We start from the raw sequence: 26,826 nt of genomic DNA on the forward strand, positions 1-26,826 counted from the left end.
CACTTTTCTAGTAAAACATAACAGAAAACGGAGTAATAGGAAAAATAAAAATAAGATAAAAAAAAAAAAAAAAATATATATATATATATATATATATATATATATATATATATATATATATATATATATATATATATATATATATATATATATATATATATATATATATATAATAGTACAATTTAAGATAAATATATAAATAATTTTAAATAAAAAAGTAAAAAAAATAAATACATTAGCTAGTTATATCAACAATAATGTGCTACCTACTTCTTGGTTATTATGGTTTTAGTTGTGCTGAAGTTGAACCAATATGTCTAGTTTAGGGCATGACAGTTCCGGAGAAAAAAAATGCTAGTCTAAAAAAAATAATAATAATAACGACCATAAAATGATTTCTTAAATAATCACTTCCAGAGGTCTTAAATCATCAAAATAATTTAGTGGCCTCCAATGAGTATAAAACTTGTGAGACGAGCCTCTGAGAGAGAACTTAATCTTCTCCAATTTCAAAAGACTTCAGATGTCATGTAACCAAGCTTTGATTGAGGGTGGTTGGTGCGATTTCCACATTAAAGGAATTCTTTTGCGAGCATTATCCACACTCTTTAAATACTTTATATTTCTTTGCTTTACAATCTTCAGAGATATAAAAGATTTCATATCATCATGAGCATTTAATTAAATTGCATAATAATAATAGTATATATATATATATATATATATATATATATATATATATATATATATATATATATATATATATATATAATTTTTTTTTTCAAAAAGGTCATAATGTGCACTCGTTAAATAATTACTATTATTATTTTACAATTAAATTAAATACTCATCATGATGATCTGTGCAAATATGTAGGGTTGACTTGTTTACTAGATTTCTACTCGATTATTGTTGTTGTTTTTTTGGTCCTCTAATAATGTTTTTATGAATACTGATGTTGATGATTATATCCCAAAGTTTATTATTTCTTCTTATTATTATGTTCTCCCTGCGTTCTCATGGGTTTCCTCCGGGTGCTCCGGTTTCCCCCACAGTCCAAACACATGTGGGGGTGAATTGGGTAGGCTAAATTGTCTGTAGTGTATGATTGTAAGTAAGTGTGTATGGATGTTTCCTAGACATGGGTTGCAGCTGTAAAGGCATCCACTGCGTAAAAACATTTGCTGGATAAGTTGGCAGTCCATTCTGCAGTGGTAACCCCGGATTAATAAAGTGACTGAGCCGAAAAGAAAATGAATGAATATTGTCAGTTTTATGCACATATTTTTTTCCTTAAATAAATCAAATAATTTTTAATTACCTAAATAAACAACACTATATAACAAAGCCAAGTTTGCATTTTGTATAAATGTAAAAAAGCATGCAAAGTAGCCCTTGCAATTTATTTTTAAATCAATTCATACAAAGAAAGAAGATTTTTTAGGCTGACAACAATGCCAAAAACTGGTCCACAAAGGCAAAGTACAGTATAAACATGCTTTGTGTTATAGCAAAAATGTGTCAACCTCATATGTAATTTTAATTATGATGTTCAGATAAATAAATATTCTTTATCAAACATTAAAAACAAAGAAATTGCAGAAAATATGATGTAAAATTATAGTTATAAGTAGGGCCAGGCGGAATCTGCGGACATTTTTTGCTATTTCTGCTCAATTTTGTTTAACATCTGCGGATTTATGCAGAATGATTTTGGGAGTATCATAACTAAAACCTTAATTTATGAACTAAAAAGTAACACCTTTTTAACTTTTATTTAATGTTTACAATGCAAATCCAATTAGATTCTCTTTATCTGGTAAACAATGCAAGTCTTCTGTATAACATATCTACTAAAAGACAGAAAAAAATACTTTACAAACTATATTGTAAATAAACCATATGAACATTTTCATATTAGTCAAGAATTATACTGAAACTAATTTACTAAATAAATATAAATTTACACACATTTACTCAAGTAAATAAACAGAATCAATGATGGGCTAAAAATCTGCGGAAATCTGCTGAATTCTGTGCACGGCTGCCTGGTTACAAGTCGTTTTTTAAAATTAAAGGAATTTACTGTATTTTATGGGATGGAAACTTTACTTCATTTTACTTTATAATATTGGTGCACCAAGCTGCCAGAATATATTCGTATGTTTAACGTCTTTCGGATGAGACGTTAAACCGAGGTCCTGACTCTCTGTGGTCATTAAAAATCCCATGGCACTTCTCGTGAAAGAGCCAGCCTGATCTCACGAGAAAACGTAAGTATTTTACGTTTTGCCAGTTTAGTGGCTAATTCGTACGAATTCGTACAAGTTCAGTCGTACGAAATGGTACGATTTTAAAAAGGAGGCGTGGCACCTGACCCCACCCCTAACCCCAACCGTCATTGGGGGATAAGCAAATCATACTAAATTGTACGAATTAGATCGTACGAATTCATACCAATTAGCCCCTAAATGAAAAAGTTACGAATTGCCAATAGATTGTGTTGGAAAGAGCAGGGGTGTAACCCCTTTGTCCTGGCCAAAGTCCCTCTATCGGCCCTTACGATCATGGCCTCCCAATCATCCCCTTCCACCGAATTGGCTCTATCACTGTCTCTCCACTCCACCAATAGCTGGTGTGAGGTGAAGCACTGGTGCCATTGTCCTGTGGCTGCCGTCACATCATCCAAGTAGATGCTGCACACTGGTGGTGGTGGTGCAGGGCTCAACAATAAGGACTGCCCGATGGCCCGGGGCCAGCGTGTGAGATGCTCGGGACAGTAGACAGGATCCTTACTGGCCCAATCGGGCCACAAATGCCCTGTCATTAAAGTTTCATTTGCCTGTGACTATTTGTCAAACGCATGCAAATACAGTCAGAATAGAGAAACCGTTTGTGTTTTTAAGCCTTTAAATGCTACCTTCTCGGTTCCTCGTATCTGATTGGATGTTGTGAGCATGCTATTTTTTTCCGTAACAACCTTTACAGCTAAGAGAGAGCAACATGGCGGGAACATCAAGGGATGATGCTAGAGGAAAACATTTGTCTCTAACGTCTTGGAAACAGACATTTACGAGGGTACACCACGACAAAAGAAAAAAAAATGAAATAATGTTTTGTACAGTTTGCCGTTAGTTTGGCAGGTCAGTCATCCTTTGTTTTTGTACTTTTAAAAATATTTTATTGACCTTATTCTCAAATGCGGAAGTGCGCCTGTTTTCGCGATTGTCTTAGAACTTCCGTTTCAGTCGCCTATGGGAGAAATGACAAGGAATAATAAACGGCAAAAAACGGTCAAACTACTTGCTCTACAAACAAATGTTTGCATGACTCTACAGACCAAGTAGAATAATACAACATGGAAATATCAGTTTGCAACATCAAACAACGAAACCAGCAGTTTTTAATGTCTAAAAATGAATGGAAGTGAATGAGACCGGAAGTCTCGTGCCAAAACGATTTAAATGGCAGCGCCTGCTCGTCTGCGAAGAATAAGGTCAATAGTTTTATAGTATATTTTAAATATTAAATATCTAGATTTACAAACATTTTGACCCTTTTTTTTATTTGTGGCTAAGAAATAGCTATTAACTCTTTTTGGTGGGGCCAGTGGCAATATTGGCAGGGCAAGTAAAAACCTGAACCACTGGTCCGATCGGGCCAGTAGAAAAAAATCCTTAGCGTTGAACCCTGTGGAGTGGAGAGACCCCCCTCATGATTGTGAAGCGCTTTGGGTGTATGGCCATACACAATAAATGCGCTATATAAATACACATCACATCACATATAATTAACTCACAGGTATTCTGTCATTTTCCATTATTTTACTGTTTTTTTGTTTCAAGTGGTCCTCACTGCAGAGCCGCTTGAGCAGAGCTGAGCTCCAGCAAGGAAAAGCTTGAGCTCCAGCTTATAGGAGGAGGAGTTAGAGCTCAAGCTCCCCCTCATTGGACCCCAAGTGGCTCTGCAGCGAGCACTGTCTCATTTTCTTTTGCGTCCCAGTGTACTTGAGCATTAAAACTGATCAAACTGGCACTGTTGATTTTCTGAAACAGGACAGAACATCACTATGCCTTTGCAAGTGTGTGGTAAAGTAAAAAATCGAATGAAAAAGTCCTGTCCAGGTGTTTTTATGATGTTTTTATGGTCTTAATGTCTCCATCCGCAGCTCTTGCTCTGCTGGTTTGTGGCAGTGTGTTGGATCTCCGTGTCCTCCTCCGTCTCCCTGTAAGGACTCAGAGTTTCGCTGTTCTGGTGGATCTGAGCGCTGTATTCCTGCAGTGTGGGTCTGTGATAATGAAGACGACTGCGGGGACGGTTCTGATGAGGTCTGTCCAATCACCTGTCCTCCTGAACACTTCCGCTGCTCTGGCGGAGCATGTTTACCTGTGGAGCTCAGGTGTGATGGACATCCAGACTGCGCCGACCAATCAGACGAGGACTTCTGTCCTCCGAGCACACCTGAGTCTGGCTGTCCCTCCGGAGAGTTCAGATGTGCAAATGGACGCTGTGTGCCGGGGCATAAAGTCTGTGATGGGAGGATGGATTGTGGATTTGCTGATGACTCTGATGAATATGGTATGTTTGTGTAGTATTAAACCTTATGTATTATACTTGATGCTAAATGATTAACATAAGGTGGAACTGTGGCTCAGTGGTTAGCACTGTCCCCTCAGAGCAAGAAAGTCACTGGTTCGAGTCAAGGCTAAGTCTTTCTGAGATTTCTGTGTGGAGTTTGCATGTTCTCCCCGTGTTGGTGTGGGTTTCCTCCAGGTGCTCCAGTTTCCTCCACAGTCCAAACACATGCGCTATAGGGGAATTGATGAGCTAAATTGGCCGTAGTGTATGAGTGTGTGTGAATGCGAGAGTGTGTATGGGTGTTTCCCAGTACTGGGTTTGGCAGGAAGAGTATCCACTGTGTAAAACATATGCTGGAATAGTTGTCGGTTCTTTCAGCTGTGGCGACCTTGATAAATAAGGGATTGAGCCGTAGGAAAATGAATGAATGAATGAATGAATGAACTACTAACATAATCATATCTTTGCTGAAAACCTGTGCACATAAAGAAATCTTAATATATGGTAATATATGCAAATGATATTCATGAAGTTCATATTTGGATTTCATATATATATATATATATATATATATATATATATATATATATATATATAATTAATGTCATATAAGTCAACATATTTTTGAAAAATTTGGTTTATTTATTTATTGGAATTACAAAAATGTACAATATTTTAGTAAATGTTATGTAGCTATTATTCTGTAAATGTGTTCATATCTTACCTCAGTAGCGGCACAAGCTTATGGCAAATGACGGTCGTGCTGGGGTGGTTGGTGTCACAGACAAAAGTGAAGGGGGTGGGTGGTAGGGTGATTTGCTGTTTGTGAGTGTCACGGACAACCGTACAATGCCACCCTACGACCCCATGCCTAAATCTGCCACTGATTACCATATATGAACATAACATAAATATGCTGAAAACCAGTATACATAAAGACATCTGATATATGCACTTTTATCATAATGAGCACAAATAAAAAAAACAAAAAAAAAACACTGTACATTGTTTACATCTGTTTCATTACTCAAATCAGGTTTATATATTGTTTACTTTCATAGATATTTATATACTTACATTTTATAATCATACTTCAGTCACTTCTGTGCATATATGTGTATTTATGTGTATGTTGTGTATGATGTGTATGTTGTGTGTATGACTTCACTGTGGATGGCAAAGTAAGAATCTCATTGTACAGGGAGACGTGTTTCCTTACTGTGCACATGACAATAAACAGTTGAATTGAATTGAATTGAGTTGAATATGAAAACATATGCATATTATTTATGACATACAACAAATTTGGATTTCACATATGTAAAATATGTCATATTTGCAACTTGTATCTTTCTAAATATTGCAAAACCTTTTTAATATATATATATATATATATATATATATATAAATATATATATATATATATATATATATATATATGTATATATATATATATATATATATATTTATAAATTGTATATTTGTGTTCATATATGCCTGTGAATATATACATACAAATATATTTAATAAATTTCAACATATGTACATTGTAGTAGTTAAAAATATATGTAAATGGATATTTTTGCAATATTTTGAAATATATATGTTGCACATATTATATATTTTACGTGTGTGAAAATCAAATATGAACATATGTAATCTGTATATCATATTTTTTATACGAGGTGATCCTCAACAAAAATCAATGCAATTTGCAATTTTTATTTTTATTTTGTATTCAGTCTAGAAGTTGCCCTGTAAATTAATACATTATTTTAAAAAGTAAAATAAATAAATTGCCCTGATTCATAAAATCTGAATCTGATTATATGCATCATTGTGTAAAATTAATGATATCATCATCTGCTTTACCAGATGTCTGGCCTGACATGTTGTTGTCTGAATGTTTCGTGAATGTTTTCTAAATGTTTTCTTAATGTTTTGTTTCTGCAGACTGTGGCGTGGTGTGTCGGCAGGAGGAGTTTCGCTGTTCCTCCGGTCGCTGTGTGCTGTTTCTGCACCGCTGTGATGGTCACGATGACTGCGGAGATTACAGTGATGAGCGAGGGTGTGTGTGTGCTCTCGGAGAGCTCCAGTGTCCGGGAGATCAGTGTGTGTCTGCAGAGAGAGTGTGTGATGGAAACAGAGACTGTCCATCCGGCATCGATGAGCTCATCTGTCCTGCCAAAGGTTTCAGTGATGGAAATTAATATTTTTGCATATAACATTTAACATTTTTAACATGATTGCATTTTAACATCCATCATCAAGTGCATTTATCAATATGTGTTGATCTCATGATGATGTCAACCAAACACTAAATCTGATTCAATTATTAAAGGCAGTGTCTTTTTGCTGATGGATGCTGATGTAAAGCACGTGTATTAATCATGTGAACGTGTGATTGTAGGATGCAGTCAGTTTGAGTTCGGCTGCACCAGTGGTCAGTGTGTGCCGCTAGCGTGGCGCTGTGATGGAGAGACAGACTGTCTGGACGGCAGTGATGAGAAACGCTGTTCCCGCACTTGTCAATCTGACCAGTTCCTCTGCCAGAGCGGAGACCAGTGCGTCCAGTACCAGCAGCTCTGTGACGGGACGCCAAACTGTAGAGATGCCTCCGACGAGAGCCTGGACAACTGCGGTAAAATACTGGAGCTTTTTTTTTATTTCTTACATCATAACCTTCTGTTTTCTTATAGAAAAATGACTTTTCTTCACTTCTGGTCACATGGAATACCTTTAGGGTGGAGCTATCAGTCATTTAGGGCGGGACTATCAGTCATTTGGGGCAGGACTATCAGTTATTTAGGGCAGGGCTATCATTCATTTAGAGTAAGGCTATTAGTCATTTAGGGCGGGGCTATCAGTCTTTTAGGGCGGGGCTATCAGTCATTTAGAACAGGGCTATTATTCCTTTAAGGTGGGACTATCAGTCATTTGAGGCGGGACTATCAGTCATTTAGAGAAGGGCTAGCAGTCAGTTAGGGCAGGGCTATCAGTAGTTTAGGACGAGGCTATCAAACCTTTAGGGCGGGACTATCAATCAATTTGGGCGGGGGTATCAGTCTTTTAGGTCAGGGCTATCAGTCATTTAGGGCGGTGCTTTCAGTCATTTAGGGCTGGACTATCAGTCCTTTGAGGTGGGACTATCAGTCATTTAGGGCGGTGCTTTCAGTCATTTAGGGCTGGACTATCAGTTCTTTGAGGTGGGACTATCAGTCATTTAGGGCGGGGATATCAGTCATTTAGGGCGGTGCTTTCAGTCATTTAGGGCTGGACTATCAGTCCTTTGAGGTGGGACTATCAGTCATTTAGGGCGGGGATATCAGTCATTTAGGGCTGGACTATCAGTCCTTTGAGGTGGGACTATCAGTCATTTAGGGCTGGACTATCAGTCCTTTGAGGTGGGACTATCAGTCATTTAGGGCGGTGCTTTCAGTCATTTAGGGCTGGACTATCAGTCCTTTGAGGTGGGACTATCAGTCATTTAGGGCGGGGATATCAGTCATATAGGGCTGGACTATCAGTCCTTTGAGGTGGGACTATCAGTCATTTAGGGCGGTGCTTTCAGTCATATAGGTGGGACTATCAGTCATTTAGGGCGGGAATATCAGTCATTTAGGGCGGTGCTTTCAGTCATTTAGGGCTGGACTATCAGGTCTTTGAGGTGGGACTATCAGTCATTTAGGGCGGGGATATCAGTCATTTAGGGCTGGACTATCAGTCCTTTGAGGTGGGACTATCAGTCATTTAGGGCGGGGATATCAGTCATTTAGGGCTGGACTATCAGTTCTTTGAGGTGGGACTATCAGTCATTTAGGGCGGGGATATCAGTCATTTAGGGCTGGACTATCAGTCCTTTAAAGTGGGACTATCAGTCATTTAGGGCGGTGCTTTCAGTCATTTAGGGCTGGACTATCAGTCCTTTGAGGTGGGACTATCAGTCATTTAGGGCGGGGATATCAGTCATTTAGGGCGGTGCTTTCAGTCATTTAGGTGGGACTATCAGTCATTTAGGGCGGGGATATCAGTCATTTAGGGCGGTGCTTTCAGTCATTTAGGGCTGGACTATCAGTTCTTTGAGGTGGGACTATCAGTCATTTAGGGCGGGGATATCAGTCATTTAGGGCTGGACTATCAGTCCTTTCAGGTGGGACTATCAGTCATTTAGGGCGGGGATATCAGTCATTTAGGGCTGGACTATCAGTACTTTGAGGTGGGACTATAAGTCATTTAGGGCGGGGATATCAGTCATTTAGGGCTGGACTATCAGTCCTTTAAAGTGGGACTATCAGTCATTTAGGGCGGTGCTTTCAGTAATTTAGGGCTGGACTATCAGTCCTTTGAGGTGGGACTATCAGTCATTTAGGGCGGTGCTTTCAGTCATTTAGGGCTGGACTATCAGTCCTTTGAGGTGGGACTATCAGTCATTTAGGGCGGTGCTTTCAGTCATTTAGGGCTGGACTATCAGTCCTTTGAGGTGGGACTATCAGTCATTTAGGGCGGGGATTTCAGTCATTTAGGTGGGACTATCAGTCATTTAGGGCGGGAATATCAGTCATTTAGGGCGGTGCTTTCAGTCATTTAGGGCTGGACTATCAGTCCTTTGAGGTGGGACTATCAGTCATTTAGGGCGGTGCTTTCAGTCATTTAGGGCTGGACTATCAGTCCTTTGAGGTGGGACTATCAGTCATTTAGGGCGGGGATATCAGTCATTTAGGGCTGGACTATCAGTCCTTTGAGGTGGGACTATCAGTCATTTAGGGCGGTGCTTTCAGTCATTTAGGGCTGGACTATCAGTCCTTTGAGGTGGGACTATCAGTCCTTTGAGGTGGGACTATCAGTCATTTAGGGCGGTGCTTTCAGTCATTTAGGGCTGGACTATCAGTCCTTTGAGGTGGGACTATCAGTCCTTTGAGGTGGGACTATCAGTCATTTAGGGCGGTGCTTTCAGTCATTTAGGGCTGGACTATCAGTTCTTTGAGGTGGGACTATCAGACATTTAGGGCGGGGATATCTGTCATTTAGGGCTGGACTATCAGTCCTTTAAAGTGGGACTATCAGTCATTTAGGGCGGTGCTTTCAGTCATTTAGGGCTGGACTATCAGTCCTTTGAGGTGGGACTATCAGTCATTTAGGGCGGTGCTTTCAGTCATTTATGTGGGACTATCAGTCATTTAGGGCGGGGATATCAGTCATTTAGGGCGGTGCTTTCAGTCATTTAGGGCTGGACTATCAGTTCTTTGAGGTGGGACTATCAGTCATTTAGGGCGGGAATATCAGTCATTTAGGGCTGGACTATCAGTCCTTTGAGGTGGGACTATCAGACATTTAGGGCGGGGATATCAGTCATTTAGGGCTGGACTATCAGTCCTTTGAGGTGGGACTATCAGTCATTTAGGGCGGGAATATCAGTCATTTAGGGCTGGACTATCAGTCCTTTGAGGTGGGACTATCAGTCATTTAGGGCGGGGATATCAGTCATTTAGGGCTGGACTATCAGTCCTTTGAGGTGGGACTATCAGTCATTTAGGGCGGGGATATCAGTCATTTAGGGCTGGACTATCAGTCCTTTGAGGTGGGACTATCAGTCATTTAGGGCGGGAATATCAGTCATTTAGGGCTGGACTATCAGTCCTTTGAGGTGGGACTATCAGTCATTTAGGGCGGGAATATCAGTCATTTAGGGCTGGACTATCAGTCCTTTGAGGTGGGACTATCAGTCATTTAGGCCGGTGCTTTCAGTCATTTAGGGCTGGACTATCAGTCCTTTGAGGTGGGACTATCAGTCATTTAGGGCGGTGCTTTCAGTCATTTAGGGCTGGACTATCAGTCCTTTGAGGTGGGACTATCAGTCCTTTGAGGTGGGACTATCAGTCATTTAGGGCGGTGCTTTCAGTCATTTAGGGCTGGACTATCAGTTCTTTGAGGTGGGACTATCAGACATTTAGGGCGGGGATATCTGTCATTTAGGGCTGGACTATCAGTCCTTTAAAGTGGGACTATCAGTCATTTAGGGCGGTGCTTTCAGTCATTTAGGGCTGGACTATCAGTCCTTTGAGGTGGGACTATCAGTCATTTAGGGCGGTGCTTTCAGTCATTTATGTGGGACTATCAGTCATTTAGGGCGGGGATATCAGTCATTTAGGGCGGTGCTTTCAGTCATTTAGGGCTGGACTATCAGTTCTTTGAGGTGGGACTATCAGTCATTTAGGGCGGGAATATCAGTCATTTAGGGCTGGACTATCAGTCCTTTGAGGTGGGACTATCAGACATTTAGGGCGGGGATATCAGTCATTTAGGGCTGGACTATCAGTCCTTTGAGGTGGGACTATCAGTCATTTAGGGCGGGAATATCAGTCATTTAGGGCTGGACTATTAGTCCTTTGAGGTGGGACTATCAGTCATTTAGGGCGGTGCTTTCAGTCATTTAGGTGGGACTATCAGTCATTTAGGGTGGGGATATCAGTCATTTAGGGCGGTGCTTTCAGTCATTTAGGTGGGACTATCAGTCATTTAGGGTGGGGATATCAGTCATTTAGGGTGGGGATATCAGTCATTTAGGGCTGGACTATCAGTCAAAATTTCACATTTCAGAAACTTCTGACTTAAATACTTTTTTACTTATTCACCTTGAAAGCTCATTAGCTCATCACTATTAGCTCATTGTTGTGTATTGTCAGAATGTACAAGATTGAGTTTGTTTGTTTTTTAATAAATTAATTTTGAGCGAAGACTTGTGTTTAAGTAAAATGTTCACTCAGTACCTGTATCACTAGTCTTTTCATCAGCACTTTCACTGTTGTCACTGTGTAGACCAGACACTGAGAGTAATCACTGACACACTGAAGTCTGTTTTTGTGTTTGCTTGATGTTTTCCTCCAGGATCCACACGGATTCCTCCCTGTCCTGGCAGCTTCTCGTGTGATAATCGCACATGTGTGAACGCTTCACGTGTGTGTAACGGCATTCCCGACTGCCCGAAAGGAGAGGACGAGATCCTCTGTGGTCAGTGACTACTCGAACTAAATATCTCAAATCTGATCAAATGTCTGTTTATGTTATGTTGAACCTCTACTGTAACTCACCTAAAATGTAAAAAAAATATATATATACTAGGATTTTTTTATACTCAATAAAATAATGTAAATTAAAATATGTAAATAAATTAAATATTAATCATTTTATAACGCATTTTTTAATTGTTTTAGTTTTTTATTATTATTTTAAAATACAATCTAATTTGGATACATGCATTTAATGATGCATTCCGAAATATACTGATTATTTAGAAACAAAAACATGAATTTATAAAAGAAATGTTTAAAGTGGTTTAGTAAAGTTTATTTTAAAAATCACTCTTTATATAAAAATATGTTAGTTTTGATTTAAAGCAATACTGTATATGCATGCAGTATACCAATATACATACTGCATTCTACAGCAATAAAAAAAAATGAAATAATCTACTCAAAACATTTTAAGGGGAGCATACCATTTATATAATTGTCATTTTGTCCAGATAAGGTGAGACCCTCCGCAGCGCCCCCAAGTGAAGGAAACATCAGTCGCATCTGTCCAGAGTTCACCTGTGCTGACGGATCCTGCGTTCCCTTTAATACGGTATACTGACCTCTTCTGTGTCCATTCAGTGTTTGTTTGTGTTTATGCATCACCAGTATAGAATCAGGGTCATTTTATATAATGCAAAACAACTTTATTAGTTACTAATAACTTTAATTCATTAGTAACTATTAGCTTTTATCAGTTAAAATTATTATATATAAACAGGGTGCCAATTATGCATTGACGATTGCAACCCGGGCTCATTGTGGAAATGTAGCCCTGCGGACGTTTCTGCAGACCGCGATTTACGTCCCGGGAAGTACGTATTTGAGCGTTTTTTGTTTTCGCGGATCCGCGAGAGGCCGCTGTGCGCGCTTTTTCGCGTCTCGGGCGCCTCTCAGGAGCGCGCGCCGTTCGCGCCCACGCTGTTCTCGCGCGAAAAGCCGCCGGATCGGCCGACTCGGCCGCCCTCCTCTTCCTCCTCCTCCTCCTCCTCCTTCCCTAAACCTGAGCGACGGTTCGCAAAAGCCGTACAGAAAAAAAAAAAAGCAAAAGCCCTCGTCTTCGATTTCGACCGCGTTTTCGGATCCCGCCGTGTTCTCGCCCTTATTTTTCGGATTTCATTTTTCGTCTTACCTGATTTCCGGAACCGCTGTTCCCCGGACTCAATCACGGTCATTGTCCACCGCGGCCGGCTCCTCCTCCTCCTCCGGGGTCTCCTCTCCGCCGACGCAACGCTGTGAGCTAAGCGGACAAACTGGTTGCATAGGGAAAGCCCTCCACTCGGAGGCGAGCCGTCGGCCGACGAGTGCGAAGAGGAGGGGCGGAGCGGCGCCACACTGCCCCGCAGCGTTCGCTCGAAAAAAACTAAACGCGGCCTTTACGTACCTCCGGCCACGTAAATCGCGGTCTCCGCGGGGCTACGTTTCCAGAATGAGCTTGGGTTGGACGATTGGAAAGGGGGGGGTTTGGGGGGGTTGTCAAGTTTTTTGTTTATGTTTGATAATATGTCCCGGTGAGCCAGTTATATATTAAATTCAATTACATCTAATTTAATAATCAAACTTGTTCTGTTTTCAGTGTTTTGAGGGATATTAAGTGGCTCTCAATGTTATTTGTGATATTAAACGAATGGTGACAGGTTTGCTTTCCTGCACCTATTAATGGATGACCATGAAAGACTGCATTTTATTTGACTGTTAGCTTCCATGTGCAAGCCAGTATATAAATCTAGCATCTAGTTTTAAAGACACCTACAAGCACCCTTTTTAATGAAACATGTTTTGTGAACACTTACGCGGTCTGTTGATGCTCTAGATTTGCCAGTTCCAAACCAATGAATTAATATTTTCGGCGCAAATATACATTTACAACAGTATGAATCGTTATAGGGGTGGTCAATTATATATTGAAGTTATCTATTCTTTTAATTATTTATATTATTTAAGATACAGATCAGAGCAAACTATTTCTTAACTATTAAAGGGCAGACCCTCTATGTCAGGGGTGTGCAAACTCAGTCCTGGAGGGCCGGTGTCCTGCACAGTTTAGCTCCAACTCTAATCAAACACACCTGCTTATAGATTACTAGTGATCTTGAAGACACTGGCTGTGTCCAAAACCACCTACTACTCAGTAGGTACTGCATTTGAATTTAAACGTACTACTCGGCCGTTAGAAAAGTGCGTTCTATACAGTATGAATGTGAAAAGTATGAATGGGATTCGGACGTTCTACATCCGCCATTTTGTCATGGTCACATGACCTACCTGCGTAATTTGCGTCGCTTTACTCCCATTGATGAATTCTCTCGCGGGGCATCATGGGATGGCGCAGCATGCATGGGATGCGCACTTTAGAATCTCGCCATAAGTAGTAAGTCATCCAGGTACTTCTCGCATACTGATTTTCGAATTCAATGAATTCGGACATACTACTCGGCTCGCATACTGGTTTTAGCCTACTATATAGTATGGAAGTAAGCGGTTTCGGACGCAGCCACTGATTAGCTTATTCAGGTGTGTTTGATTAGTGTCGGGGTTTAACTGTGCAGGACACCGGCCCTCCAGGAATGAGTTTGCCCACCCCTGGTCTATACATATTGTTTTGATGTTCTTCAGTGCCAAATCCCCCTGTAATTCTCACTCGGTATATAAAGATATTAAACCTGCAGTTATATAGTCTATAGGAGATGTCCATGTGTACATGTTCAATGAAGTATATTTGTGTATTATCACCATATTGAGCTATAGAATATATGTCTAATTGTGCTGTGATAAAGTGTGTGGTTTTGTTGTGTTGTTGCAGATGTGTAATGGAGTATCAGACTGTCCCGGGACGGAGGCTTCAGATGAGTCTGGCTGTGGGGTTTGGGGTCCTTGGGGCCCCTGGAGCGCCTGCAGTCGGAGCTGTGGATCGGGAATCATGAGCCGACAGAGAAGCTGCAGTCCGGGGCTTTCAGACTGTAGAGGACACAAAAAACAACGCCAGCAGTGCTACTCCACCGCCTGTGCCGGTAACACACACTCGCACCCTAGACCCTTTTTACATTTCCGGGTTTATCAGCAGTAGAAGTCATCATCTTTTTAAAATCGTTGTGGAAAATATTTTATTTTTGATTTGTTTTTGTTTTTTTGTTTCTATTTTTACAAATGCATTTGTTTATTTATTTATTTATACATTGCATTTATTTATTAATTAATTTTTTTAAAGTTCTACAGTGCATTTATTTATTTATTCATTCATTCATTTTCTTGTCGGCTTAGTCCCTTTATTAATATGGGGTCGCCACAGCGGAATGAACCGCCAACTTATCCAGCAAGTTTTTACGCAGCGGATGCCCTTCCAGCCGCAACCCATCTCTGGGAAACATCCACACAAACACACACACCCATACACTACGGACAATTTAGCCTACCCAATTCACCTGTACCGCATGTCTTTGGACTGTGGGGGAAACCGAGTACCCGGAGGAAACCCACGTGAATGCAAGGAGAACATGCAAACTCCACACAGAAACGCCAACTAAGCTGAGGATCGAACCAGCAACCTTCTTGCTGTGAGGCGAACGTGCCACCCACTGCGCCACTGCGTCGCCTTATTTATTTATTTTTTTACTTATTCATTCATTCATTCATTCATTCATTCATTCATTTATTCAGTCATTTATTTTTTTATTTTGAGGGTATATATCAATTTAAAAGGCATTTAGTAATTTATTTTAAAAGTCTACATTGCATTTTTATTATTTATTAAGAACTACATCGCATTTATCTATTTTTTTAAGGTCTACATTGTATTTATTAATTTATTTTTAAGGTCTACATTGCATTTATTTATAAATTTTATTTTTAAGGATAACGTCACTTTTATTTATTTATTTATTCATTTATTTATTATTTCATGGTCTACGTTTATTTATTTATTTTTAAGGCCTAGATTGCATTTATTTATTATTATTTTTATTATTATATTTTTTAAGGTCCACGTTGCATTTATTTTTTAATTTCTTTTATTTATAATATTGGAATTGCATTTATTTGTTTATTTATTTAAGCACTACATTAAATTTTTTGTTGTTGTTTTAGTTTTGTTAGTTAAATTTTAAGATCTACAATGCATTTGTTTATTATTATTATTATTATTATTATTATTATTATTATTATTGCTATTATTTATTTTTTTGTGGTTGTTTAAAGTCCACCAGAGGTGGGATTGATTAGGCTTGGTTCTGATTTTGCATTTTGATATTATTGAATAAAATTGCTTCGAGATGTAATTTAATTAACAGTTGTTAACACCAAACAAAAAAGCAGTCTATACTACTCATCTAGGCTGCATTTGATCAAATGTACAATAAAAATGTGAAATTATTACAATTTAAAATAACCATTTTACCAATAGTAAAATGACCAATAAAAATACAATTTTAATTTATTCCTGTAATTTAGATTTAAAAAATTGCATCGTTGCTGCAGTATTCACTGCAATAAATACATTTCTTATTTAAAATGCTCTCCTTACTAATACTCACTTAATGTTGACTCAATATTTCTTAAAATAATACAATGTTTTTTCTTGTCTATGAAATGCTTTTTGATTTAATAGTTTTTGGATATTTGGATTAGAAACAAGACAAAATTCAAAGCAAGAAAAGCATTTTAGCAGTGTACTATGGTATAAAACAACTTAAAATACCATGCAAATAATTATTGTCTGAATATGTTAATTTGCCTCATGTTTATTCATTGTAGGTGTAATATTGTGATATTGAGTTTTCTGGTTGTGTCTCAACAGTGGATGGCTACTGGTCACCGTGGTCAACATGGTCAAACTGCAGTAAAAGCTGTGGTGGTGTTGAAATCCGTCAGAGAGAGTGTTTTCCACCGCAGAACGGTGGTAGAAGCTGTGCAGATCTACCTGGAGAAACTAACATGACCACCGATATCAGTAAGAAACAACACAGACTGTAAAAAATGTGTATTTTGTGATGTTTCGGGCTCATTTGAGGTTGTGAATTGCATTATGGGATGTTGATCTCTGCATTGTCCACTTTTAATGCTGAAAATTCAACTCTACAGTTTAACAAACTGACTTTTATTGACATTTTAGTTGTTCAAAATAAAAATATTATGTATAATGAGTATTATAGAGGGAAATAAAGCTGTAAAAGAAGAGAAAATGGGCTGCAGTTTATTACAAGGTTGTACAACAGCAACCCAGACAATATAGCACTGCAAACTATTACACATGCTTACAAAAGTCACTTTATCTGTACCTTTCTAGGTTAAAAGTTGTTGGAGGATTGGCGCAATAGCCTAGTGGTTAATGTGCTGACATATGGTGCAATAGCACTTCAGGGCGTCCTGAGTTCAAATCCCTGCTCGAGGACATTTCCTATCCCTATACCCCCTTTCTCTCCCCCTTCGCTTCCTGTCTGAAATACCGTCCGATCCAATTTGTTGTAAAAAAAAAATAAATGAGTGAAAAGGAGAGAAGAACCCAGTCCAGGAGACTCGGAACAAGCAGAAATCCTTTATTGAGACGTGTTGGTTAATCTGCAGTCATACAGCGTCTTTTAGATGTCCATGTGTCTCCAAGAGCCTACTAGAGGTCTGCAGTCTGCAAGTTCTTTCACAAGTCTCTCACAAGTCTCACATAAGTCTGAATTAAGACAAAGATTTCATGGCTATATTGTGTTCTTAGGAGGAGGGGATATAGCTAAACAAAGCATGCAAATTCAGTATTGGAGTCAGCATGGCATAGGTGTTAAAAAGCGGCCCAGCTACTGACCACACAAGTTAATCAACATAGGGTTTCTGTAGCATAAAAGCAACACCAGAAAACAGAGTCGTTTAAAGCATTTGCATCACTGGCTTAGCCTGTAGTCAGAGAGATAAAGGTTAAATGTCCCTCCTAGCTGGGATGTTAATGAAATTATATAATTGAAAACCAAAGAATATAACTTTTCAGTTATACGTAGATTATTGTTCATTTGGAATTAGTTGATAGAAATTTATATTTTCACAAATTAATAAAGGCAAACAGGCCAAAAAATAAAATCTTTAAAAAAAAAAGTTGTTGGAGGAAAGATCAAAATCCTATAATGCAATTCAAAAGCATAAATAAATGGGGAAAATAAAAACACAAATCACAAAATAGGGAAACTGCTAATTTACGGTTATTTTTTTACAGTGTAGAGCCTTTTGTTCACTGCTCAAGTTACAACTGCTTCTAGTTATGACCATCTTAGCCTATTGTTAGCACATTGTTAGTCTTAAGGCCCAATCATACCAAGCATGATAACTATAAAGATAACAATAATGATATAGTTGTAAAAATGGTTCACGGTGTTAAAGAATAGCATAGTTCACACCACAACTACAACGATAAAGATACAGAGGGTACTCTATACCAGGATGCAATATCATTGGGATCATTTTCTGAATGACTTTTCCCAGCTGATAAAACACTGACAGCCAGTCAGAATCCAGTGGAAAAATAAAGCCCAGTTTAAAGATACAGACGACACTGTGGAGAAACTCACTGATGATGTTCAGCCCTCTTTTAAAAGAGTAAATGACTGTCAAAACTGTTTAACGATACTTGGGAACGGCACTTTATTTAAAATCAGCTGAATTATTCCCCTCCTGTATATGTTTTTCATCGATTTCTCTTTAACAGAGAAGATTTTCTCAGCACATTTCTAATCACTCATCTCTAATAACTGATTTGTTTTCTCTTTGCCATGATGACAGCACATAATATTAGACTAGATATTCTTCTACACACTAGTATTCAGCTTAAAGTGACATTTAAAGGGTTAACTAGGGTAATTAGGGTAAAGTTAGGGTAATTAGGCAAGTCATTGTATAACAGTGGTTAGTTCTGAAGACAATTCAAAACTAATATTGCTTAAGGGGGCTGATAATATACCGTAAAATGGGTTTAAAACATTTAAAAACATTTATTCCAGTCGAAATAAAACAAATGAGACTTTCTCCAGAAGAACAAAATATTAAAGGAAATACTGTGAAAAATTCCTGAATCTGTTCAACATCATTTGGGAAATATTTGACAAATAAAAGAAAATTCAGAGGAGTGTGAATAATTTGAAATTTTGATAATTTTGTCTTAACCTTTACCTAACAACTAAATTGAATAAGTGAAGTTTATTCATAAACTAATTTCGAGAGGATCACGTGCTTATGATTTATCACGGCCGGTATCACATTTACTTATCACTATCTTCCAATCATATGAGCCCTAAGCTACTATAAATAGCCACAGTTTTCAGTTCACTTTATCTTCGTTTGGAAGAAACCCCCCTCCTCCCCTATTCTCCTCCTTTACCTGTGATTGGGCGGCACGGTGGCCCAGTGGTTAGCACTGTGAGCCACACAGCAAGAACACTGCCAGCCCTGGTTCCACAGGACCGGTGGGTGTTTCTGTGAGGAGTTTGTATGTCGTCCCCGTGTCCGCGTGGGTTTTCCCCGGGTTCTCCGGTTTCCTCCCACCATCCAAAGACATTCAACATACATAACAATCAAGCTTTGTCTAACCCCTTGTGTTCCCTTAGCCACCGCAGCAGGGGAGTTCTGAGATCCACCGAGCTCAGGCTCCCCTCTCGCTCTGCCAACGGGAGGAAGCCCCGGGCTCGAGCAGCCCTTGAGCTCGGGGCTCTCTCCCAGGACAGCATGCCAAACAAGCTTTTATAAATCATCAGCTAAGTGTGAACTCTAGAATTGGTAAAAAAAAAAAAAAAAAAAAAAAACAGCTTGTGTTGTTGAATAGCTGTATGACATTAACTTTATAATAAAACGAATGACTGTGAGTGTTGTGTTTAATGTATGACTGTGAGTGTTGTGTTTAATGTATGACTGTGAGTGTTGTGTTTAATGTATGACTGTGAGTGTTGTGTTAAATGTATGAGTGTGAGTGTTGTGTTAAATGTATGACTGTGAGTGTTGTGTTAAATGTATGACTGTGAGTGTTGTGTTAAATGTATGACTGTGAGTGTTGTGTTTAATGTATGACTGTGAGTGTTGTGTTTAATGTATGACTGTGAGTGTTGTGTTAAATGTATGACTGTGAGTGTTGTGTTTAATGTATGACTGTGAGTGTTGTGTTTAATGTATGACTGTGAGTGTTGTGTTTAATGTATGACTGTGAGTGTTGTGTTAAATGTATGACTGTGAGTGTTGTGTTAAATGTATGACTGTGAGTGTTGTGTTAAATGTATGACTGTGAGTGTTGTGTTTAATGTATGACTGTGAGTGTTGTGTTTAATGTATGACTGTGAGTGTTGTGTTAAATGTATGACTGTGAGTGTTGTGTTTAATGTATGACTGTGAGTGTTGTGTTTAATGTATGACTGTGAGTGTTGTGTTAAATGTATGACTGTGAGTGTTGTGTTAAATGTATGACTGTGAGTGTTGTGTTAAATGTATGACTGTGAGTGTTGTGTTAAATGTATGACTGTGAGTGTTGTGTTAAATGTATGACTGTGAGTGTTGTGTTTAATGTATGACTGTGAGTGTTGTGTTAAATGTATGACTGTGAGTGTTGTGTTAAATGTATGACTGTGAGTGTTGTGTTTAATGTATGACTGTGAGTGTTGTGTTAAATGTATGACTGTGAGTGTTGTGTTAAACGTATGACTGTGAGTGTTGTGTTAAATGTATGACTGTGAGTGTTGTGTTAAACGTATGACTGTGAGTGTTGTGTTAAATGTATGACTGTGAGTGTTGTGTTAAATGTATGACTGTGAGTGTTGTGTTTAATGTATGACTGTGAGTGTTGTGTTAAATGTATGACTGTGAGTGTTGTGTTAAATGTATGACTGTGAGTGTTGTGTTAAACGTATGACTGTGAGTGTTGTGTTTAATGTATGACTGTGAGTGTTGTGTTAAACGTATGACTGTGAGTGTTGTGTTTAATGTATGACTGTGAGTGTTGTGTTTAATGTATGACTGTGAGTGTTGTGTTAAATGTATGACTGTGAGTGTTGTGTTAAATGTATGACTGTGAGTGTTGTGTTTAATGTATGACTGTGAGTGTTGTGTTAAACGTATGACTGTGAGTGTTGTGTTAAATGTATGACTGTGAGTGTTGTGTTAAACGTATGACTGTGAGTGTTGTGTTTAATGTATGACTGTGAGTGTTGTGTTAAACGTATGACTGTGAGTGTTGTGTTTAATGTATGACTGTGAGTGTTGTGTTAAATGTATGACTGTGAGTGTTGTGTTAAACGTATGACTGTGAGTGTTGTGTTTAATGTATGACTGTGAGTGTTGTGTTAAACGTATGACTGTGAGTGTTGTGTTTAATGTATGACTGTGAGTGTTGTGTTAAACGTATGACTGTGAGTGTTGTGTTAAATGTATGACTGTGAGTGTTGTGTTTAATGTATGACTGTGAGTGTTGTGTTAAATGTATGACTGTGAGTGTTGTGTTTAATGTATGACTGTGAGTGTTGTGTTTAATGTATGACTGTGAGTGTTGTGTTAAATGTATGACTGTGAGTGTTGTGTTAAATGTATGACTGTGAGTGTTGTGTTAAATGTATGACTGTGAGTGTTGTGTTAAATGTATGACTGTGAGTGTTGTGTTAAACGTATGACTGTGAGTGTTGTGTTAAATGTATGATTGTGAGTGTTGTTGTTTTCAGGGCCGTGTGCTCAGGATTGCTCTGATGTCTCCTGTCCTGCTGGTTTGGTCAGTCACACCTGTGCTTCGTGCCCCTTGACCTGCGCTCATGTATCCGGGACCGCGACCTGTGACCCTGACTCAAAGTGCTTCGCAGGTGAGCTGTAAACTTCACTGCTTCTTTAAAGCCACTTTCAGAACAAACCTGCATCATGTTGACTAGAGATTAGCCAAAATGACAATAACAGAAATTAATATGTTCTGGATTGTTTATAATAGAGACCAACACCAAATATCTTAGTTTGATCTTAGCACTTTGTTGAATCCATGCTATGAGGGATGACATCAGTCATTTTTTGCAGATAAATTTCATTCATTCATTCATTTTCATTTCGGCTTAGTCTCTTTAAGAGCGTTGCTGTTCAGAAGAGGGGGTTGAAGAGCAGAGTTTCAAAGCAGAGTTTCAGAGCAGAGAGGGAGGCATGGCTTTGGTCCCAAACTTTATAGGGCAGGTTCGGATCCACCCTCCATGGAAAGTTGACCAATTAGAAACTAACGTCCCAGAGACATAACTTTATGACTCTTTGTCCGAGGCAGATGAATTTGCATAGGCCAACTGGGGCAGAAATGTTCAAGTCTCTTAAAATCTTAACATGTTGCACTCATATTAAGATAAAATGTCAACGATCAATTAGTATAGCAAGTTATCTTTAGAACAAAACTAAACTTGAACCGTTTATGAGTTCGTTTAGCTTTGGTAGAGTTAAACATTGTATACAGAATTATTAAAACCAATAATATTAATACAGGAGCAAGGGAAACGTTGCAAAACACATGATTACACATAAAGAGAGAGTGAAGTTTACATTAAAACATCAGTCTTAAGCAAGGAGCTTAAAGAAGTCCTGAACCGTTCTTTGTTCAGTGCTGCATGGCACATTCCTTTTGGGTCATAAATACCTTAGAATCAGATTACAACTGACCCTCGAGTCTTCCTTAGGCAAAAGTTGGCTCATTTGTTAAATAAAGAGCAAATTAATTATTTGTCTGGTCGGCCATATTTTAATTTTTTTGTTTTGTTTCGTTTAGTTTTGTCGTTTTGTTTCGTTTCATTGTTTTGTTTTGTTTGTTTATTTTTGTTTCACTTTGTTTCCTTTCGTTGTTTTGTTTCATTGTTTGTTTAGTTTTGTTTAATTTTGTTTCAGTGTTTTGTTTTTGTTTGTTTTTTTGTTTTGTTTCATTGTTTTGTTTTGTTTCATTTCGCTTTGTTTCGTTTTCTTGTTTTGTTTCGTTGTTTTGTTTTGTGTCACTTTGTTTTGCTTTTTCATTTCATTTCTTTGTTTTGTTTTTTTTTGTTTTGCTTTGTTTCTTTTTTTCTTTTTGTGTCGTTGTTTTATTTTGTTTCATTTTATTTAATTTTGTTTCATATCTTTTCATTGTTTTGTTTGTGTTTTGTTTTGTTTCATTGTTTTGTTTCGTTTCATTTTGCTTTGTTTCATTTTCTTGTGTTGTTTTGTTTAGTTATTTTGTTTTGTTACACATCCATACACACTCATTCAAACACAATTCTTTCTAACATTCCGTTTATTTATCAGGGACCGCCACAGCGGAATGTACCGCCAACTATTTCAGCATATGTTTTGCACAGCAGATGCCCTTCCAGCTGCAACCCAGTACTGGAAAACACTCATACACACTCATTCATACACACAAGCATACACTACAGCCATTTTAATTCAATTCCCCTAAAGCGCATGTGTTTGGACTGTGGGAGAAACTGGAGCACTCAGAGGAAACCCACGCCAACATGGGCAGAACATGCAAACTCCACACAGAAACACCAACTGACCCAGTCAGAGCTTGAACCAGCGACCTTCTTGCTGTGAGGCCACAGTGCTAACCACTGAGCCACCGTGTTGCCCTACAAGAGAATTGATTTGCATTAATCTCTGTCGTACTGTATTCTGCTGTGTCAGGCTGCTGGTGTCCTGAAGGGAAGGTGATGAATGCGGATCATCAGTGTGTTCCTCCAGAGGAGTGTGTGTGTGAGGTGTCTGGCGTACGCTACTGGCCCGGTCAGCAGGTCAAAGTGGGCTGTGACATCTGTGTGTGTGAGAGAGGCAGAACCCAGCACTGCCAGCCTAATCCAGAGTGCTCAGGTAAACACACACACACACACACACATACTCACACACTGAACACAGCACCGTTAGCCCAACCCCAGAGGTGAACACACGCAAACTCACAAGCACACTTACACGTACACACACAAACAAACAAACAAACACAACATACAAACTTACACTCGCACACACAACACACTCACAACACTCCTATACAACACTCACACACATACACTTCCAAACACACACACAACACACACACGCACACACTCATAATACAAACATGTAGACACATAAAATCTCAGGAATTTATGTTTTTTGTGTCTTTTTATTATGTGTGTGTGTGTGTGTGTGTGTGTGTGGTCAGTTCACTGCGGCTGGTCCTCCTGGTCTCTCTGGGGTGAGTGTTTGGGTCCATGTGGAGTTCAGAGTGTCCAGTGGTCTTTCCGAAGCCCAAATAATCCCACAAAACACGGAAACGGCCGTCAGTGTCGAGGAATTTACCGGAAAGCCCGACGGTTTGTATGAACATTTCACATTTCAGCATCTTGAACGTCTGCCAAACAGAAAACCCTGCACTGATGTTTCACTTTAGACAACGTTTTTCACTTTTAATTAGATGTGTGTCATGTGTAAACTACTGTATAATATAAAGTACATCAATATACTACTCATAATTCTGTGATTGCAAACTCAATATTATTCACAGCATAACCCCATCAAACACTCATTGTCTTGTTAGTGGGATAAATAAAAATGTGCATGAATGAGAAAATCAAGTGTAGACTGTTAAAAAAATTGTTGAGCACAATTAGTTGAGAAAATAGTTTAAAATGAGTTCATACAGTGAAGATTGTGTGGTATTTCATGTAGTTTTGATAATTGTGTAGTCTTTTGAACCTAATGACTGTAACACATCTAAAAACTGTTTAATTTAATATCTATAATGTTGATCGCATTTTATTTACACGTTGAACAATTCAGAATTTAGACTGTTTGTTTCTTTGTTTCTTGGTTTGTAGTTTTGGTTTGTTTTTCTGTCGTTTATAATATTTTTTGTTGTGTTTGTTTTGTTTTGTGTTTTGTTTTGTGTTTTGTTTTGTGTTTTCATTTTGTTTTGTTTTGTCAATTTATTTTGTCTTTCGTTTCATTGTTTTGTTTGTTTTTTGTTTCGTTAAGTTTAATTTCGCTTTGTTTCGTTTCGTTGTTTTGTTTCAGTGTTTTGTTTTGTTGTTTTGTTTTTTTATTTTGTTTTGTGTCGTTTAGTTTTGTTTCGTTTCATTGTTTTGTTTTGTTTGTTTATTTTTGTTTCACTTTGTTTCCTTTTGTTGTTGTTTTGTGTCATTGTTTTGTTTAGTTTTGTTTAATTTTGTTTCAGTGTTTTGTTTTTGTTTGCTTTTTTGTTTTGTTTCATTGTTTTGTTTTGTTTCATTTTGCTTTGTTTCATTTTCTTGTTTTGTTTCGTTGTTTTGTTTCGTGTCGTTTTGTTTTGCTTTTTCATTTCATTGTTTTGTTTTTTTGTTTTGCTTTGTTTCTTTTTTTCTTTTTGTGTCGTTGTTTTATTTTGTTTCATTTTATTTAATTTTGTTTCATATCTTTTCATTGTTTTGTTTGTGTTTTGTTTTGTTTCATTGTTTTGTTTCGTTTCATTTTGCTTTGTTTCATTTTCTTGTTTTGTTTTGTTTAGTTATTTTGTTTTGTTGTTTAGTTTCGTGTTTTGTTTTGTTTTGTTTCATTGTTTTGTTTTGTTTGTTTTTTCCTTTCCTTTTTTTCGTTGTTGTTTTGTTTCCTTGTTTTGTCTCCTTCCGATGTTTTGTTTAATTCTACTTTGTTTTATTGCTTTGTTTCATTGTTTCGTTTTGTTTCATTTTGTTTCATTGTTTTTTTTTCATTTCGTTTTGTTGTTTCATTTCATTTGATTTGATTTGTTTTGTTTTTCTGTCATTTCTAATGTTGTACATTTGAATGTTGTGTAATATTACAAATGTGGTGTCCTAATTACTTTTTTTTTTAAAGTTGAAAAGCAGCGAAAATTCTCATTGTGTGTGTGTGTGTGTGTGTGTGTGCGCGTGTGCGTGTGTGTGTGTGTGTGTGTGCGTGTGTTTGTTCAGCTGTCAGACAGAGCCGTGCAGTGAGTGTGAGTATTTGGGACATACATATGCAGTGGGCGAGCGCTGGAAAGGAGGTCAGTGCCAGCTGTGCCAGTGTTTGCCCAACCTCACTGTACAGTGTGGCCCATACTGCCCATATGCTGCCACTGGATGCCCACAGGTGTGTGTGCGTGTGTGTTGCATTTGTGTGTTCTGTGGTGTTTGTTCTGTGTTGTGTGTCTGTGGTAACCTACAATACTTTCTGTCTAGTCCATCATCATACTAATGTGTTGCTATTGTTTTGTACACATTTTCCTGATGTCAGGGTCATATTCTAACTCCAGCAGAAGGAGACGAGTGCTGCCATTGTGAGGAGAGACGTTAGTGCTGACCAGTTATTTTCTGCATGTAGTATTTGTGTGTCTAATACCACAATGCTTCATGCTGTATAATCATGCACATCTTTGTGTTCTCAGGTAATGGTTCCACTATTACGACGACTACGCCAATGATCCTGCCAATAACACTCGAACCCTCCAGACCACCAGAGGGCCCTCCAACAGTGCCCACATACCCTCTACCACCCGGAGGTCAGATTCATTAACATTTTTTTCATTATGACCTATTTGTCTATACAGTGCCTATAGAAAATCATCATAGCCCTTTGAAATAAATACTTAATTTTATAATATAGTCTGAAACCAAATCACATTCCTTATAACTTTTTTCCAGCCTTCAAACTGTTTTTAAAGCCGTCCCCTAACCTGTGCCTTTCTACAACTTTAACTCGAACGTCTTTTGAAAGCAAAGTGTGATGTGGGAAAACGTATAGATTTTCACATGGAATGATGATTTTCTATAGGCACTGTATATAAAACAATACTTCTGTGAAGAGGATCAGATGGCTTTGTACATATCTAATGTTACATTTCTGCATGAAGAAAATATTAGAAGAAAAATATTTTGCAGCACAACAATTTGTTGTTGACATAATAACAAATGCATTATATTTGGTCAAATTAATGCTACTCTAATGCAAAAATTATGTCATCATACTGATATCTATGTATTGTGTCTGATGATACCATTTTTTAATTTTGTTTAGATTTTATTGTTGATGAGATAAAAATTGTAAATGCAAAAGGCATAAATATATACTTTCTATTAAATACACATTATTTATTATTTTTAATAATCTTTTAAATGTATCATCAGAAAAAATGAACCTGTTACAATATTATTTATTTTTAAAATTATTTTATTTTATTACATTTTATAAAATAATAAAATTATTGATAAGACGTTATTAATATGACAATTAG

The 26,826-nt window shown here is 38.0% G+C and overlaps 1 protein-coding gene across 1 annotated transcript in view; it reads left to right on the forward strand.

Moving 5' to 3' along the window:
* The window catches only part of sspo (SCO-spondin), a 188,449-nt gene that overhangs the window by 67,509 nt on the left and 94,114 nt on the right, over positions 1-26,826 (forward strand). The window contains exons 30-42 of the mRNA XM_073941181.1: positions 4,169-4,578; positions 6,532-6,768; positions 6,989-7,219; positions 11,464-11,586; positions 12,101-12,201; positions 14,452-14,659; positions 16,441-16,593; positions 21,314-21,448; positions 23,268-23,450; positions 23,782-23,932; positions 25,526-25,685; positions 25,830-25,884; positions 25,981-26,094. Of these exons, the coding sequence (XP_073797282.1) occupies positions 4,169-4,578; positions 6,532-6,768; positions 6,989-7,219; positions 11,464-11,586; positions 12,101-12,201; positions 14,452-14,659; positions 16,441-16,593; positions 21,314-21,448; positions 23,268-23,450; positions 23,782-23,932; positions 25,526-25,685; positions 25,830-25,884; positions 25,981-26,094 (2,261 nt within the window). The remainder of the gene's footprint in view (positions 1-4,168; positions 4,579-6,531; positions 6,769-6,988; positions 7,220-11,463; positions 11,587-12,100; positions 12,202-14,451; positions 14,660-16,440; positions 16,594-21,313; positions 21,449-23,267; positions 23,451-23,781; positions 23,933-25,525; positions 25,686-25,829; positions 25,885-25,980; positions 26,095-26,826) is intronic.

This window comes from Danio rerio, chromosome 24, assembly GCF_049306965.1.
Source record: "Danio rerio strain Tuebingen ecotype United States chromosome 24, GRCz12tu, whole genome shotgun sequence".
NCBI classification, from domain to species: domain Eukaryota; kingdom Metazoa; phylum Chordata; class Actinopteri; order Cypriniformes; family Danionidae; genus Danio; species Danio rerio.